Below are 15,895 nucleotides of genomic sequence, written 5' to 3'. Positions count from 1 at the left end.
TCCATCTAAAAGGAATTAAAATAATTTGCATCCACAAGCTTTGCTAATGCAATGATGCTCATGGCTGCAAAAACCCCGGAAAATGAAGGTAAAGTAGGTCAATGACCTATATTTACCTTCATTTGCGGTGAGGCGCCCTCTGCTGGATGTTTCTAGATCGTGGGAACTTTCCTAGAAAGCTCCCAGGCTCGAGTTCATAATAGGCGCCTTCTGCTGGTTGTCCTCATATGAACTCGAGCCCGGGAGCTTTCTAGGAAAGTTCCCACGATCTAGAAACATCCAGCAGAGGGCGCCTCACCGCAAATGCAGGTAAATATAGGTCATTGACCTACTTTACCTTCATTTTCCGGGGTTTTTGCAGCCATGAGCATCATTGCATTAGCAAAGCTCGTGGATGCAAATTATTTTAACCCCTTCAGATAGATTTACATCGTTGGACGTTACAGATCTGCGGAGGGTAAGGATATTGTTGGTTTATTATGTTTTTTTTGTTACAGAACGAGGGTCTTCAGTGACTGGATTGGGCGTAGAATAAAATACTCCAACAACCATTGTTTTTATTTCATTAAAATAATTTTAAATAATGTGTTTGTGTTTTATTTAACCCTTTACTACAATTGGTTAATAATGGATAGGTGTCATAATTGACGCCTTTCCATTATTAACCTGGCTTAATGTCACTTTACAATAGCAAGGTGGCATTAACCCTTCATTACCCCATATCCCACCGCTACACGGGAATGGGAAGACAGTGGCCAAGTGCCAGAATAGGCGCATCTTCCAGATGTGCCTTTTCTGGGGTGGCTGGGGGCAGATGTTTTTAGCCAGGGGAGGGGGCAATAACCATGGACCCTCTCCAGGCTATTAATATCTGCCCTCAGTCACTGGCTTTACTACTCTGGCGGAGAAAATTGCGCGGGAGCCCACGCCAATTTTTTCCGCCATTTAACCCTTTAATTTAGTAGATAGAACGGCCAAATTGTGCAGATACACACTACTAACATTAGTAGTGTGGAATCTGCAAAAAAAATGGAGAGAAGACATGGTTTACTGTATGTAACCAGGTCTCATATCATGTCGGGTTTTAGGAAGGAGAAAGAAAAAGCCGGTAATTGAATTACCGGCTTTCAAGCTGTATAGCGCTGGAATAAATATTAATATATATACATATATGTGTCTCACTGACATATACAGTTAGTTCCATATATATTTGGACAGAGACAACATTTTCTAATTTTGGTTATAGACATTACTACAATTAATTTTAAACAAAACAATTCAGATGCAGTTGAAATTCTGACTTTCAGCTTTCATTTGAGTGCATCCACATTAAAATTGGATGAAGGGTTTAGGAGTATCAGCTCCTTAACATGTGCCACCCTGTTTTTAAAGGGACCAAAAGTATTGGACAATTGACTCCAAGGCTATTTCATGGACAGGTGTGGGCAATCCCTTCATTATGTCATTCTCAATTAAGCAGATAAAAGGCCTGGAGTTGATTTGAGGTATGGTGCTTGCATTTGGAAGGTTTTGCTGTGAAGTAAACATGCGGTCATAGGAGCTCTCCATGCAGGTGAAACAAGCCATCCTTAAAGGGACTCTGTCACCTGAATTTGGCGGGACTGGTTTTGGGTTATATGGGCGGAGTTTTGGGGTGTTTGATTCACCCTTTCCTTACCCGCTGGCTGCATGCTGGCTGCAATATTGGATTGAAGTTCATTCTTTGTCCTCCATAGTACACGCCTGCGCAAAGCAATCTTGCCTTGTGCAGGCATGTACTACAGAGGACAGAGAATGAACTTCAATCCAATATTGCAGCCAGCATGCAGCCAGCGGGTAAGGAAAGGGTGAATCAAACACCCCAAAACTCCGCCCATATGACCCAAAACCAGTCCCGCCAAATTCAGGTGACAGGTTCCCTTTAAGTTGCGAAAACAGAAAAAACCCATCCGAGAAATTGCTACAATATTAGGAGTGGCAAAATCTACAGTTTGGTCCATCCTGAGAAAGAAAGAAAGCACTGGTGAACTCATCAATGCAAAAAGACCTAGGCGCCCACGGAAGACAACAGTGGTGGATGATCGCAGAATAATATCCATGGCGAAGAGAAACCCCTTCACAACAGCCGACCAAGTGAACAACACTCTCCAGGAGGTCGGCGGATCAATATCCAAATCTACCATAAAGAGAAGACTGCATGAAAGTAACTACAGAGGGTTCACTGCACGGTGCAGCCACTCATAAGCATCAAGAATAAAAAGGCTAAAAAACATCTAAAAAAGCCGCACAGTTCTGGAAGAACATTCTATGGACAGATGAAACCAAGATCAACCTCTACCAGAATGATGGAAAGAGAAAAGAATGGCGAAGGCGTGGTACAGCTCATGATCCAAAGCATACCACATCATCTGTAAAACACAGCGGAGGCAGTGTGATGGCGCGGGCATGCATGGCTGCCAGTGGCACTGGGTCACTAGTGTTTATTGATGATGTGACACAGGACAGAAGCAGCCGAATGAATTCTGAGGTATTCAGAGCCGCCATACTGTGTGATCAGATCCAGCCAAATGCAGCCAAACTGATTGGTCGTCGTTTCATACTACAGATGGTCAATGACCCAAAACATAAAGCCAAAGCAACCAGGAGTTTATTAAAGCAAAGAAGCGGAGTATTCTTGAATGGCCAAGTCAGTCACCTGATCTTAACCCAAATGAGCATGCATTTCACTTGTTAAAGACTAAACTTCAGACAGAAAGGCCCACAAACAAACAGCAACTGAAAACCACCGCAGTGAAGGCCTGGCAGAGCATCAAAAAGGAGGAAACACAGCGTCTGGTGATGTCCATGAGCTCAACACTTCAGGCAGTCATTCCCAAGAAAGGGTTTTCCACCAAGTTCTAAAAATGAACATTTTATTTAAAATTATTGAACCTGGCCAATTACTTTTGGTCCCTTTAAAAACAGGGTGGCACATGTTAAGGAGCTGAAACTCTTAAACCCTTCATCCAATTTTAATGTGGATACCCTCAAATGAAAGCTGAAAGTCTGAACTTCAACTGCATCTGAATTGTTTTGTTAATAATTCATTGTGGTAATGTCTATAACCAAAATTAGAAAAATGTTGTCTATGTCCAAATATATATGGACCTAACTGTATATATATATATATATATATATATATATATATATATATATATTCTATGTGTAGACATTAATTCTACCTATTCTATTGTAAGCTGTCAGTGTGATTTTACTGTACACCGCACTGAATTGCCTGCATCTCAAAAACATTTCTAGAATTCGCCCTTTTCTTACTTTCGACTCTGCAAAAACTCTTACTGTTTCACTCATTCATTCTCGTCTGGACTATTGTAACTCTCTACTAATCGGCCTCCCTCTTACCAAACTGTCCCTGCTCCAATCTGTCCTGAATGCTGCTGCCAGGATCATATTCCTCACCAACCGTTACACCGATGCCTCTACCTTGTGCCAGTCATTACACTGGCTACCCATCCACTCCAGAATCCAGTACAAAACTACTACCCTCATCCACAAAGCACTCCATGGCTCAGCACCACCCTACATCTCCTCCCTGGTATCAGTCTACCACCCTACCCGTGCCCTCCGCTCCGCTAATGACCTGAGGTTAGCATCCTCAATAATCAGAACCTCCCACTCCCGTCTCCAAGACTTTACACGTGCTGCGCCGATTCTTTGGAATGCACTACCTAGGTTAATACGATTAATCCCCAATCCCCACAGTTTTAAGCGTACCCTAAAAACTCATTTGTTCAGACTGGCCTACCGCCTCAATGCATTAACCTAACGATCCCTGTGTGGCCTATTTATAAAAAAAAAAAAAAAACAATCAGGTTCCTCGCATCATGTTCTCATTCACTTTATGCAGTATTAGCCCTCTGTGTCTGTACTGCTACATACTTAGGCAGTTAACTGGTTCATGCAGCTTTACATGAACACCCGAGCCTTACACTATGGCCGGTCCAAATAACTAAAGCAATTGTTACCATCCACCTCTCGTGTCTCCCCTTTTCCTCATAGTTTGTAGCTTGCGAGCAGCAGGGCCCTCATTCCTCCTGACATCTGTTTTGAACTGTATTTCTGTTATGCTGTAATGTCTATTGTCTGTACAAGTCCCCTCTATAATTTGTAAAGCGCTGCGGAATATGTTGGCGCTATATAAATAAAAATTATTATTATAAAAAAATTATTAATTGCCGGCTTTTCTCTCTAACAGCGCTGCGTATTTCTCGCAAGTCACACTGCTTGTCCGTGTGTAATCCGTATTTTTCACGCTTCCATAGACTTTCATTGGCGTATTTCTTGCGCAGTACGGTGACAAACGCAGCATGCTGCGATTTTGTACGGCCGTAGAAAGCCGTATAATACTGATCAGTTTAATACGGCAGATAGGAGCAGGGGCATAGAGAATAATTGTGCCGTATGTTTTGCGAGTTTTACGGACGTAGTTTCTGCGCTCTTACGTCCGTAAAACTCGCAAGTGTGACGGCGGCCTTACAGCGACACTGTCAGTTTGAGTCAGTGATCTGCACCGAACAATCTGCCTGATCACAAGTAACTGAGATGGACACTTTTTGGGCCTTTTCACAAAACCAAACCATAAAAAGTCTGTTACTGCTCTGTGTTGTTTATTTGCCTTTGGCTATCACCAGGATACCATAGCTATATATCACTCCTCAACACTAAAAATGGAAATCCAAAATTGAAAAGTTTTTGGATTATGAAAACCACAGGATAAATAGATGTTAGGACTGGCGGAACGCACCAAGTATAAGGTGAAATAATATTAGGTGCGTTCGCAGTCCGGGGTCCACCGTGCAGGTGAAAAACCTGCTGCTAGTAAATGGCAGCGCTATATGGTGGTGGAAGCGAACCCTGTAAAGCCACAGGTCCGCAATACCACACTGAGTGCAAGCAAGGAGTCAGCTAACTCAATCCCAAGACTCAGGGTTGAAGTCCGTACAGACTACTTGCGCACCACACCGCAGCTGGGTGTGTTAGGTATAGTAAGAGCACTGAAGTGCGAACTGTGCCGTGCTGGCAGACACCACTAAGTACCCAGACGTGGGTTAGGAAGCGCACTACTGGTGCGTGGCACCGCACTGGCGGTCACAGCAATAGACGCTGATTCGTGTGTGACACGTTGAGTGGTTAGTTGGGCACTAGGTAGCAGCCATACTCCATACGCAAACAGTCATACAATAGGGTAGGGGTATTTAATGAACGACTTGCACTCACAGCAAACACACGTATACAATTGTACACTAGCACATGGCCGTGCGGTCATGCGAAGCTTATATAGCTGCAGTACATTCAGGACCTTCCAATAAAGGACCAATGGGCAGCTGCCACAGAAGTTAGCCCTTTCAGGACCTGGCAGGAGGACCAATGGGAACCACTGCAGCATCTGAGCATGAGACCCTCGATCTCCAACAGGAGATCTCACCCTGGGCATGCTGAGAAGGGAAAAAGCAGGACTTAGTCCCAAAAGCGTCCGCTCGCTGCTGCCCAGCACTGGCTTTAATGGCAAAAGCTGGAAAAGCAACAGCAAGCCTAAGCACAGAGTGAGACTGAGCAAGACGCAAGGACCGACGTCTCCGCTGAGCAGGTTCCACTGCGGCAGGAGAACAATGGGAGACCGCAGCAGAAACGGCCCGAGATTCCCCCTGTGCAGAAGCGGGAACTCGACCCCTAACAAATAGATATGTTAATTGTGTGTAAATAATGCAAAAATCTAGACAAAATACAAAAAATTTTTATTCAGAATCAAATATGATCATCACACGCAGTACACACACTTACAGGCACTGGCATGCTGTCAAACGGGTTATTACTGTTTTTTTATGAATTTGTCTTTCAACCCAAATGCACTTGGAAACCTATATCACTAAGATCCACCTTTGGCCTTTCCATTTAAAATTGTCAAACAATAATTTCCCTATAATGCTCAAAGGCAGACAAGTCTGGAGATTCTGCATGTCATAGTAGCACATTTACATCTCGTAGTTTGCTCTCGATACCAAAAGCATTATGCAACCTAGCACTGTCATGTTGAAATATGGCTCCTGAGACACTTTCATGCTCCTTTGTGAAGGCCTCTACATGCCATGGTCCACATGGTTTCTAAGTCAATCACCGGCTTTCATTGCTTCAAACACAAAAGAGAACTTATCACTGAATCAATAGGACCTCCATTCCAGCCTACATTCACGTCTTGCTCTTCATCCATGATAGACTTTGAGAGTAGGGAAATGATAATAATGGAAAACCAGAATGTGGATGTCTGCCTCAAAGGTTAAAGTCATGCAAACACATTGTGATGGTGTGTGTAGACACAATTTGTCTACTTAGGTTTTGTATGTGATATCTAAATTCACTTGCATTACAGAGTGAATCATTACATGCCATTCTTCAAATCTGACAAGACTACATGGGCAACGTCATAAAGAAGCCTTCATGAGGGAACATCACAATCTTGGGACACTGGAAACATTTTTGACAGACAGACTCTTCCAGTCCTCATTCCAGGTGCACTAACAATTCGACATTACATTGATTTGGTCGTAGAGGCAGCAGTACAGCCATTTCTCCAAAGTATCCCAGGAGCAATTTTTCAACATAATAACACTAGGGAGATGTTGCTGGTGCTACCACAATCAGCTTGCATTGCCTGAACATTCTACAATGGTCTGCAGTGTCTCTTGGGTTTTACATCGTACAACTTATCTAAGATATCATTATTTGGCAATGGAAAAGGCAGCTGCCAGATGCGGATTTTGATGATTTCTGTGCCCAAATGCACGGCATAATATTCCTCACACAATTATTAATAATCTCATTGATAACATGTCAAGGTGTGTAAGTTTATGTATAGCAGTATTCGCTATTATACTATACTCGATAAATTAGGATGTTTTGAAAATTTTGTTTCCATTTTTTCATAATTTGAATATTATAAACATGAAAATAGATCCTGTGAATTTTAAGATTTTGGTTTGATCTGATGAAAAAGTTGGATGACCTCAAAACGTGTTGACAAATAAAACTGCATCTAAACTCCATTTAACTCTGGTAGAGGGGCTTTTCAACCACCTCATCTTCAAGAATTTGGTTCAAATCTATTTGGTGATAATTCAGCAATCTTTTACAAGCCTTACATAGGGAATGTGACTGTCACAACCCTTTCAGGTGAGTATACTCTGTTTTTATCTATTCTCTGTTTAGCGGGTAAGACCTTATTGCACTTTTTTGTCTTTCCAGTTATCTTTTTATTTGAGGTTACACTGGCTCCAGCCCACTCCATTCCATGTCTCTTCTATTTAGGATGTTTTATTGGGATGAGATAGGTCTGCATTTAACTGCAAGCTTAAGGTACCATCACATTGAACGATATCGCTAGCGATCCGTGACGTTGCATTGTCCTGAATAGCGATATCGTTGAGTTTGACAGGCAGCAGCGATCAGGATCCTGCTGTGCCATCGTTGGTCGGCGCAGAAAGTCCAGAACTTTATTTCGTCGCTGGACTCCCGCAGACATCGCTGAATCGGCGTGTGTGATGCCGATTCAGTGATGTCTTCACTGGTAACCAGGGTAAACATCGGGTTACTAAGCGCAGGGCCGTGATAGCGATATCGTTCAGTGTGACGGTACCTTTAGTTTCATATAAATCCTGGCTACCTCTATTACTAAAGTCAGAGTCTGCTCTCTAACCATTTGTAGCAAGGAGTCTCCAGATATGTCTGCACAGTGACCCAGTGTGTAGTCCCAGGACCTTCCAAAAACATTTTCAAAGGATTATTGTAGTTTGTTGGCATGGGGCTGGGCTAAACACTATTGAGGATCTTATCAATTAGTGCTTAGTATTCCATTTGCAGAAAACATATTGTTGGAGACAGCATTGATTGCACTAAGAATCATAATGTGAATGACACTTTTGTACCATGTTTATAATATGATTTGTCCTGTGTAAATCATGTGTTTGTTTGCGCTGCATTGGTTTCATATTTTTGCAGGGCTTCCGTCAGAATATTACTACTCTTACTGGTGTATGGGGCCTAGTGAGCAGGAGCAAAGAAGGAAGGCCTGGACTGCCCCCCCCTCTTTTTGCTTCTGCTCACCTGTCCCCAGGGGCAGGACACGACCGGTTCAGTAACTGAATGGGGTAGGATGAGAAATCATATGGGGCAGGATGGAGACACCTGGGCCAGAATGGGAGATCATATGGGGCAGGATGGAGATGCATGGCGCAGAATGGAAATCAAATGGGGCAGGATAGATACAAATGAGTCCACAATGGGAGAAAATATGGGGCCAGGAATGAGACATAATGGGCCAGGACGGGGGATGTTATTACTGTAGGGGCTAGAATGTGGGAAGTTATTACTGCAGGGGCTAATTATGGGATATTATTACTGCTGTTATGTATTTTTTTCTTGTAAGTGGCATTATTTTGTCACCATGTGGTGGTAATATTTGATTTTGTCATGGTGTGTTGGTTTTTGTTCCTTAAACATGGTATTAGTTGGTCACTATGTGATGGTAATATGTGATTTGGTCATGGTGTGGCAGTATTTATTCCTTGTATGTGGTATTGCTCATTCATTATGTGGTGGTTATATGTGGTCTGGTTATATGAAAGTATTTGACCCTTGTTTGTCGTATTATTCTGTCATAGTGTGATGGAATTTGTCCACTGTATGTGGTATTATTCGGTCACAATGTGGTAGTAATATATAGTCTGGACAAGGTGTGGCAGTATTTGTTCATTGTAAATGGTATAATTCGGTTACTATGTAGTGGTAGTATGTGGTCTGGTCATGTTGTGGTGGTATTTGTTCCCTGTATTGGATATTATTTGGTCACTTTGTGGTGGTGATATGTGGTCTGGTCATGGTGTGGTGGTATTAGTCCCCGGTATGGGGTATTATTCAGTCACTATGTGGTAATATGTGGTAAAGCCATGGGGTGACTTTATTTGTTCCTTGTGCATGATATTATTTGATCGCTATGTGGTGGTAATATGTGGTCTGGTCATGTTGTTGTGGTATTTGTCCCTTGTTTGTGGTATTATTTGATCTCTATGTGGCAGTAATATGTAGTCTATCCATGGTGTGGTGGTCTTTTTTCTTTGCATGTGGGATTATTCAGTCTACATCTAGTGGCATTATGTAGTCTGGCCATAGTGTGATGGCCAGAGTATGTGGTATGATTTGTCATTTTAAAAAGCGGTGGTAATATGTATTCTGGTCATAGTGTGACAGAATTTGTCCCTTGCATGTGGTATTATTCAGTTACTATGTGGTGGTAATATTTAGTCTGGTCATGGTGTGGTAGTATTTTCCCCCTGTATGTGGTATTATGCAGTCATTATGTGGTGGTAGCATGTAGTCTAGTCATAGTGTGTCTGTATGTGTCCCTTGCATGTGATATTTTTCAGTGAATATGTAGTGGTAATATGTGGTCTTGCCAAGGTATGATGATATATGTTCCTAGTATCTGGTATTATTTGTCATTTTGAAAAATATATGTGACTCATTCCCTTAAAGGGACTCTGTCACCTGATTTTGGCGGGCCCTGTGTTCGGTCCGATAGGCGGTGTTGTCTGTTGTTTCATTTACCCCTTCCTTTCCCGCTGGCCGCACTATTTTCTTGAATGTGAGTTGGTTTCCTCCGTAGTACACGTGTGCACAAGGCAATCTTGCCTTGCGCACGCACAGTATGCTTTGCCCAACTGCAGGCAAAGCCGAAAAGCATTAGTGCGCATGCGCTGCCGCACTATGTCCCGGAAGTATTTCTCTGTGTTCCGGGACATAAGGCGGCGGCGCATGCGCACTAATGCGGCGTTAATGCGTGCGTTAGCGTGATCGCAAAAATAAAGACAATTTGGGACACATCGGTAGCGCATCTGTTTAACGGATCCGTTAAACGGAATGCCCTAACGTGATGTGAACCTAGCCTAACACTAAAATAGTTAATTCAGTTCACTCCTTCTGTAGAAAAGTATGTCGTCACCAAAAGTTTTCCACCTCTTCTGTTTCAAATCTCCAAAAAATACCCAAACAGTGTTCATATAGGTGCCTTGTTAGTTTTATCTATTCTTACTGATTACGGTTTCATTTGTTTCAGTATTTTCTAAGAAAACTTACTTTCCAAGATTCAATGGGAAAAGAAATTTACTTTAATGACAAAGGAGAAATGACCTCGTACTATCACATTAATAATTTAAGAATAGTGTTTCAATCTCAGTTTATTTCAAAACATGTTGGAAGATTTAATATATCTGTGCAAGAAGAAGATCAGCTTTTCATAGAAACAAGTCAAATATTTTGGAAAAATGGCAAGGTGAGTATTATAATCTCGGTTCATGAATGATTCCATTAATATATCTGGCTGAAGATTCAATGCGTTATATGTTATCTAAAAGGTTTTCTATAATCTCTTTTCCATGAAATTTCCTGGGAAAATAAATGTTCCTAACCCCTTCCCGACATGCGTTGTACATATACGGTGCCGCGGGATCCATGTTTCTGCAAGCCGCAGTACAAGTGCGGTGCTACGAGTGCACGGGCTCACCCTGAGTGCCATAGTGATCGGATTTGGGTGTCAGCTTTATGTGAGAGCTGACACCCTACAGCAACGTCCACGACCGTGCTAGCATTGTGCAGATGGTTTCCATGGTGAGGGCCATGGGATCCTTCAGGGTCCTGCCGAGAAGGTGGCTTGTGAGCACCTGCTAAGAGCAGTAGCTGCTCCTCTGCCTCTCAATGCTGCTCTGATGCTCTGCATTCAGAAGCATTGCAGAGTATCAGATCAGCGCTCTATCAGCAAAAGGATGACATCCCATATTGGGACAATGTAAAAAAGTTATTAAAAAGTGTAAATATATAAAAACAAATTCCCAAATAAAGAAAGAAAAAATATATTATTCCAATAAATACATTTATTTATGTAAAAAAATAAACAAAAAAGTACACATATTTGATATGGCTGCATCCGGAACAACCCACTCAATAAAACTGTCCCACTAATTAATCACTTCAGCTTTATCATCATACCGCCAAAACAAAAAGCGCAATAAAATGCAATTAAATGGACGAACGTAAATAAAAATGTTAATGCTGAAAACGTCATCTTGTTCCACAAAAAGCAAACTGCCATAAAACTCCATCAGCGGAAAAATAAAAAAAAGTTATGTCTCTCAGAATAAAGTGATGTAAAAATAATTATTTTTTTCTATAAAATAGCTTTTATCTACTATATAAAGCTGAATGTATGTGTGTGTGTGTGTGTGTATGTCCGGGATTGGCATCTACACCGTCGCAGCTACAGCCACAAAATTTTGCACAGTCACACGTCTGGACCCCGAGAGCGTCATAGGCTATATTGTGAGGCGAAATTTTAACCCCGCACGTTCCAATTCACCAAACAATTTTGTCCCTATCTACATAATGGGGAAAAAAGTGAAAGGAAAAGTGTTGGAGGCGTCGCAGCTACAGCAACAAAATTTGCACAGTCACACGTCTGGACCCTGAGAGCGTCATAGGCTACGTTGTGAGGTGAAATTTTAACTCCACGCTTTCCAATTCACCAAACTATTTTTCCCCTATCTACATAATGGGGAAAAGTGAAAGGAAAAGTGTAGGAGGCAAATTGACAGCTGCCAGATGTGAACAAGGGGGACTAAAAGAGTGAGAGCGATGGCGCCAAAGAGTATATACCGTACAGTTGCTAAGGTGGGGCCCCGACATGGGATACTCACCACACACGGGGATATGAACACACACACAAAATGTGCTTGAACACATATCACCCTCAGCACACATTTCACCACACATACACCAACCTCGCCACATAAAAGTCGAAACACAAAAGTCGCCGCTCAAAACTCACCACGCGCAAAATTCGCCACATGCAAAAAATAGGCTCACGCAAAACTCGCCACAAGTGCAAAACTCACCTCATGGAAAACTCACCACACGCAAAACTTGCACATGCGGAAAAATTGCCACATGCACAAAATTTGCAACACATGCAAAAGTTGCCTCACACAAAACTTGCACATACTCAAAAGGCACCAGACATAAAACTCACCACGCGCAAAACTCGCCATGCGCAAAACTTGCTGCACACAACTTGCTACACTAACCTGTCACATGCAACTCGACACACAAAAAGTTGCTACACACATGTTGCCACACAAAACTCATCTCACAAAAGTCGCTACATGCATGTCGCCACACACAACTCAACACACACAACTTGACAAACGAAACTCGCCCTAAAACACACACAAGTCTGGTATTAGCCTTCAAAAATAAAAATCTGATTGATAAGCAGACAAACTACAAGAGCAACAAATGTACCATATAGGAAATACGGCAGCTGTCAGTCACATGACCTGTCTATTATGTGTATGTGTGAGCTAATATATACTGCCAGGGGGAGGGCTTCCTGTTGGCTGGGGATTTATCAGGCTGCCAATTTATCTTACAAATACTGAGGTAAAAATACTGAGCAAATAACGTGTTAACGAGGTCTAATACAGGAGATCACACAGGTATATACTATATACAGGGGAGATGACACACAGATATATACTATATACAGGAGAGATGACCCACAGGTATATACTATATAGAGGAGGAGATGACATATAGGTACATATATATACAGGAGGAGATGACATACAGGTATATACTATATACAGGAGGAGATGACATACAGGTATATACTATATACAGGGGAGATGACACACAGATATATACTATATACAGGAGAGATGACACACAGGTATATACTATATAAAGGAGGAGATGACATACAGGTACATACTATATACAGGAGGAGATGACATACAGGTATATACTATATACAGGAGGAGATGACACACATGTATATACTATATACAGGAGCAGATTACCTACAGGTATATACTATATACAGGAGGAGATGACATACAGGTATATGCTATATATAGAAGATGACATACAGGTATATACTACATACAGGAGGAGATGACACACAGATATATACTATATACAGGGGAGATGACACACACGTATATACTATATACAGGAGGAGATGACATACAGGTATATACTATATATAGGAGGAGATGACATACAGGTATATACTATATATAGGAGGAGATGACATACAGGTATATACTATATATAGGAGGAGATGACATACAGGTATATACTATATACAGGGGAGATGACACACAGCAGGTATATACTATATACAGGGGAGATGACATACAGGTATATACTATATACAGGAGATGACATACAGGTGTATACTATATATAAGGGAGATGACAAACATGTATATACTGAGGTGAAAATGAGAGGTGTGAGGTGAAAATGAAAAGGTGTGAGTGCAAAATGAGAGGAGTGAGGGAAAATAGTGTAGTGATCGGAAAATGACAGATGTGAGGTCGAACTGACAAGTGTTAGGCGGGAATGAGAGGAGTGAGGGAGAAAATGAGAGGTGTGAGGGAGAAAATGAGAGATGTGAGGGGGAAAATTAAAGATGTGATTGGGAAAATGAGAGGCGTGATGGGAAAATAAGAGAAGTGACGTGCTATAACTAACCACAGATATTTACTATGCCCAGGCAACGCTAGTTGTGTATATAATTGTGTAAATATAAATGTGTTACTGCTGTAATCATAGAGACCCAAAGAATAAAATTGCCACATTAATTTTGCCACACACAGAACGGTATAAAAACAACCCCCCCTAAAAAAAAATCCTTAATTACTGGTTTTTGTTCATGCTAACTCCCAAGAATCAGAATAGAAAGCGATCAAAAAAGGTCATGTGCCCAAAAATTGTAACAATAAAAATGTCAACGAGTCTCATAAAAAAGAAGCTGTCACATGATGCTGTTGGCCGAAACATGGAAGAAGTATACAGTGAGAAAAAAGTATTTAGTCAGCCACCAATTGTGCAAGTTCTCCCACTTAAAAAGATGAGAGAGGCTGTAATTGGCATCATAGGTAGACCACAAGTATGAGAGTCACAATGAGAAAACAAATCCAGAAAATCACCGAGTCTGATTTGGAAAGATTTATTTTGCAAATTATGGTGGAAGTATTTGGTCATTAACAAAAGTTAATCTCAATATTTTGTTATATATCCTTTGTTGGCAATGACAGAGGTCAAATGTTTTCTGTAAGTCTTCAAAAGGTTGGCACACACTGTTGGTGGTATGTTGGCTGTTGTGAATTCTGCTCTTGGGTTCCCTCCAGTGGTTGTAGGTGGGAATGCAGTTGTCTCTGAGTCGCAGTCCTGGCCAGGTGTATCTGCTGATTACAATTCTGACTGGGGTATTTAGGTGTGCAGGATTCTTTAGCCCTTGCCAGTTGTCAATGTTCCTTGTGAAGTGTTGGATCACTTTCTGGCTTCTCCTGCCTGCTGCCAAATTCAGCAAAGATAAGTGTTTGGTTTTTTGTGTCTGTGGCACACTGCTGTGTGCTTGTTTTGTTTGTATTCCTGCTCTGATTGTAGGATTCGCTGAATTTGCAGATATGCGCTCCTGCATCTTTAGTTAGATGTTGGAAGTTTTTGTATATTCTGCTGTGGATATTTTTGGAGGGATTTTAATACTGACCGCACAGAACTCTGTCCTATCCTGTCCTTTTTAGCTAGAGTGGCCTCCTGTGCTAAATCCTGTTTTTCTGCCTGTGTATGTTTTTTCCTCTCCGACTCACCGCCAATATTTGTGGAGGGCTGTCTATCCTTTGGGGATTTGCTCTGAGGCAAGATAGTATTCCTATTTCCATCTTTAGGGGTATTTAGTCCTCCGGCTGTGACGAGGTGTCTAGGATTGTTAGGTACACTCCACGGCTACTTCTAGTTGCGGTGTTAAGTTCAGGATTGCGGTCAGTATAGTGACCACCTTCTCCAGTGAAAGTTCTCATGCTGCTCCAAGGTCACCGGATCATAACAGTACAACTGGCCAACAATGAGTTAAATGCATATCAGAAGAATGGAAGAAAGCTCTTGAGCCATTTTTTTTTCCAGTCTGTTTTGTGTTTTCTTCCCTCTTAATATCTGGGTGGCTGAGGAGCCTGGTGCAAGCATGGATGTTCAGGAATTAGCTTCTCGTGTAGACCAGTTTGCTGCTAGGGTGCATGGTATTTCCGATTATATTGTTAAGACTCCTGCTTTAGAACCGAAGATTCCTACTCCTGATTTGCTTTCTGGTGACAGGTCCAAATTTGTGAGTTTTAAAAATAACTGTAAACTGTTTTTTGCTCTGAGACCTCGATCCTCTGGTGATTCCATTCAGCAGGTAAAAATCGTAATCTCCCTGCTGCGTGGCGACCCGCAGGATTGGGCGTTTTCCCTGAAATCTGGGAATCCGGCTTTACTTAATATTGACTCCTTTTTTCAGGCTTTGGGATTATTATATGATGAACCTAATTCTGTGGATCAAGCTGAGAAGACCTTGTTGGCCCTGTCTCAGGGTCAAGAGGTGGCAGAATTGCATTGTCAGAAATTCAGAAAATGGTCTGTGTTGACTAAATGGAATAATGATGCTTTTCAGAAGGGGGCTTTCTGAATCCGTTAAAGATGTTATGGTGAGTGTTGTGAATTCTGTGGCAGAGTTCACTCCTGTGGTCACAAGTGGTACTTCGGCTGATTCTCTCTGGGATCTTCCGTTTGTGGAGGAAAGTGGTACTGCAGCTTTTGAGTTTCCTCCCTCAGGTGATCTGGTGAGCTCGTTAGGTTCTTCTCTACTTAACTCCACCTGATGCTTTGATCTATGCTTCCTGTCAATGTTTCAGTGTGGGACTTGTTTTTTCCCTGGATCATTCCTGTGGCCTGCTGCTCTGCAAAGCTAAGT

At 41.9% G+C, this 15,895-nt stretch overlaps 1 protein-coding gene across 1 annotated transcript in view; it reads left to right on the top strand.

The window, feature by feature from the left end:
• The first annotated feature begins 8,551 nt into the window (after positions 1 to 8,551).
• LOC138657555 (vomeronasal type-2 receptor 26-like) overlaps positions 8,552 to 15,895 on the top strand; it is a 30,216-nt gene continuing 22,872 nt past the window's right edge. Inside the window, exons 1-2 of the mRNA XM_069745322.1 lie at positions 8,552 to 8,578; positions 10,166 to 10,381. Coding sequence (XP_069601423.1) covers positions 8,552 to 8,578; positions 10,166 to 10,381 — 243 coding nt within the window. The remainder of the gene's footprint in view (positions 8,579 to 10,165; positions 10,382 to 15,895) is intronic.

This window comes from Ranitomeya imitator, chromosome 1 (assembly GCF_032444005.1).
Source record: "Ranitomeya imitator isolate aRanImi1 chromosome 1, aRanImi1.pri, whole genome shotgun sequence".
NCBI lineage: Eukaryota > Metazoa > Chordata > Amphibia > Anura > Dendrobatidae > Ranitomeya > Ranitomeya imitator.
This window is presented reverse-complemented; position numbering and strand designations above follow the sequence as displayed.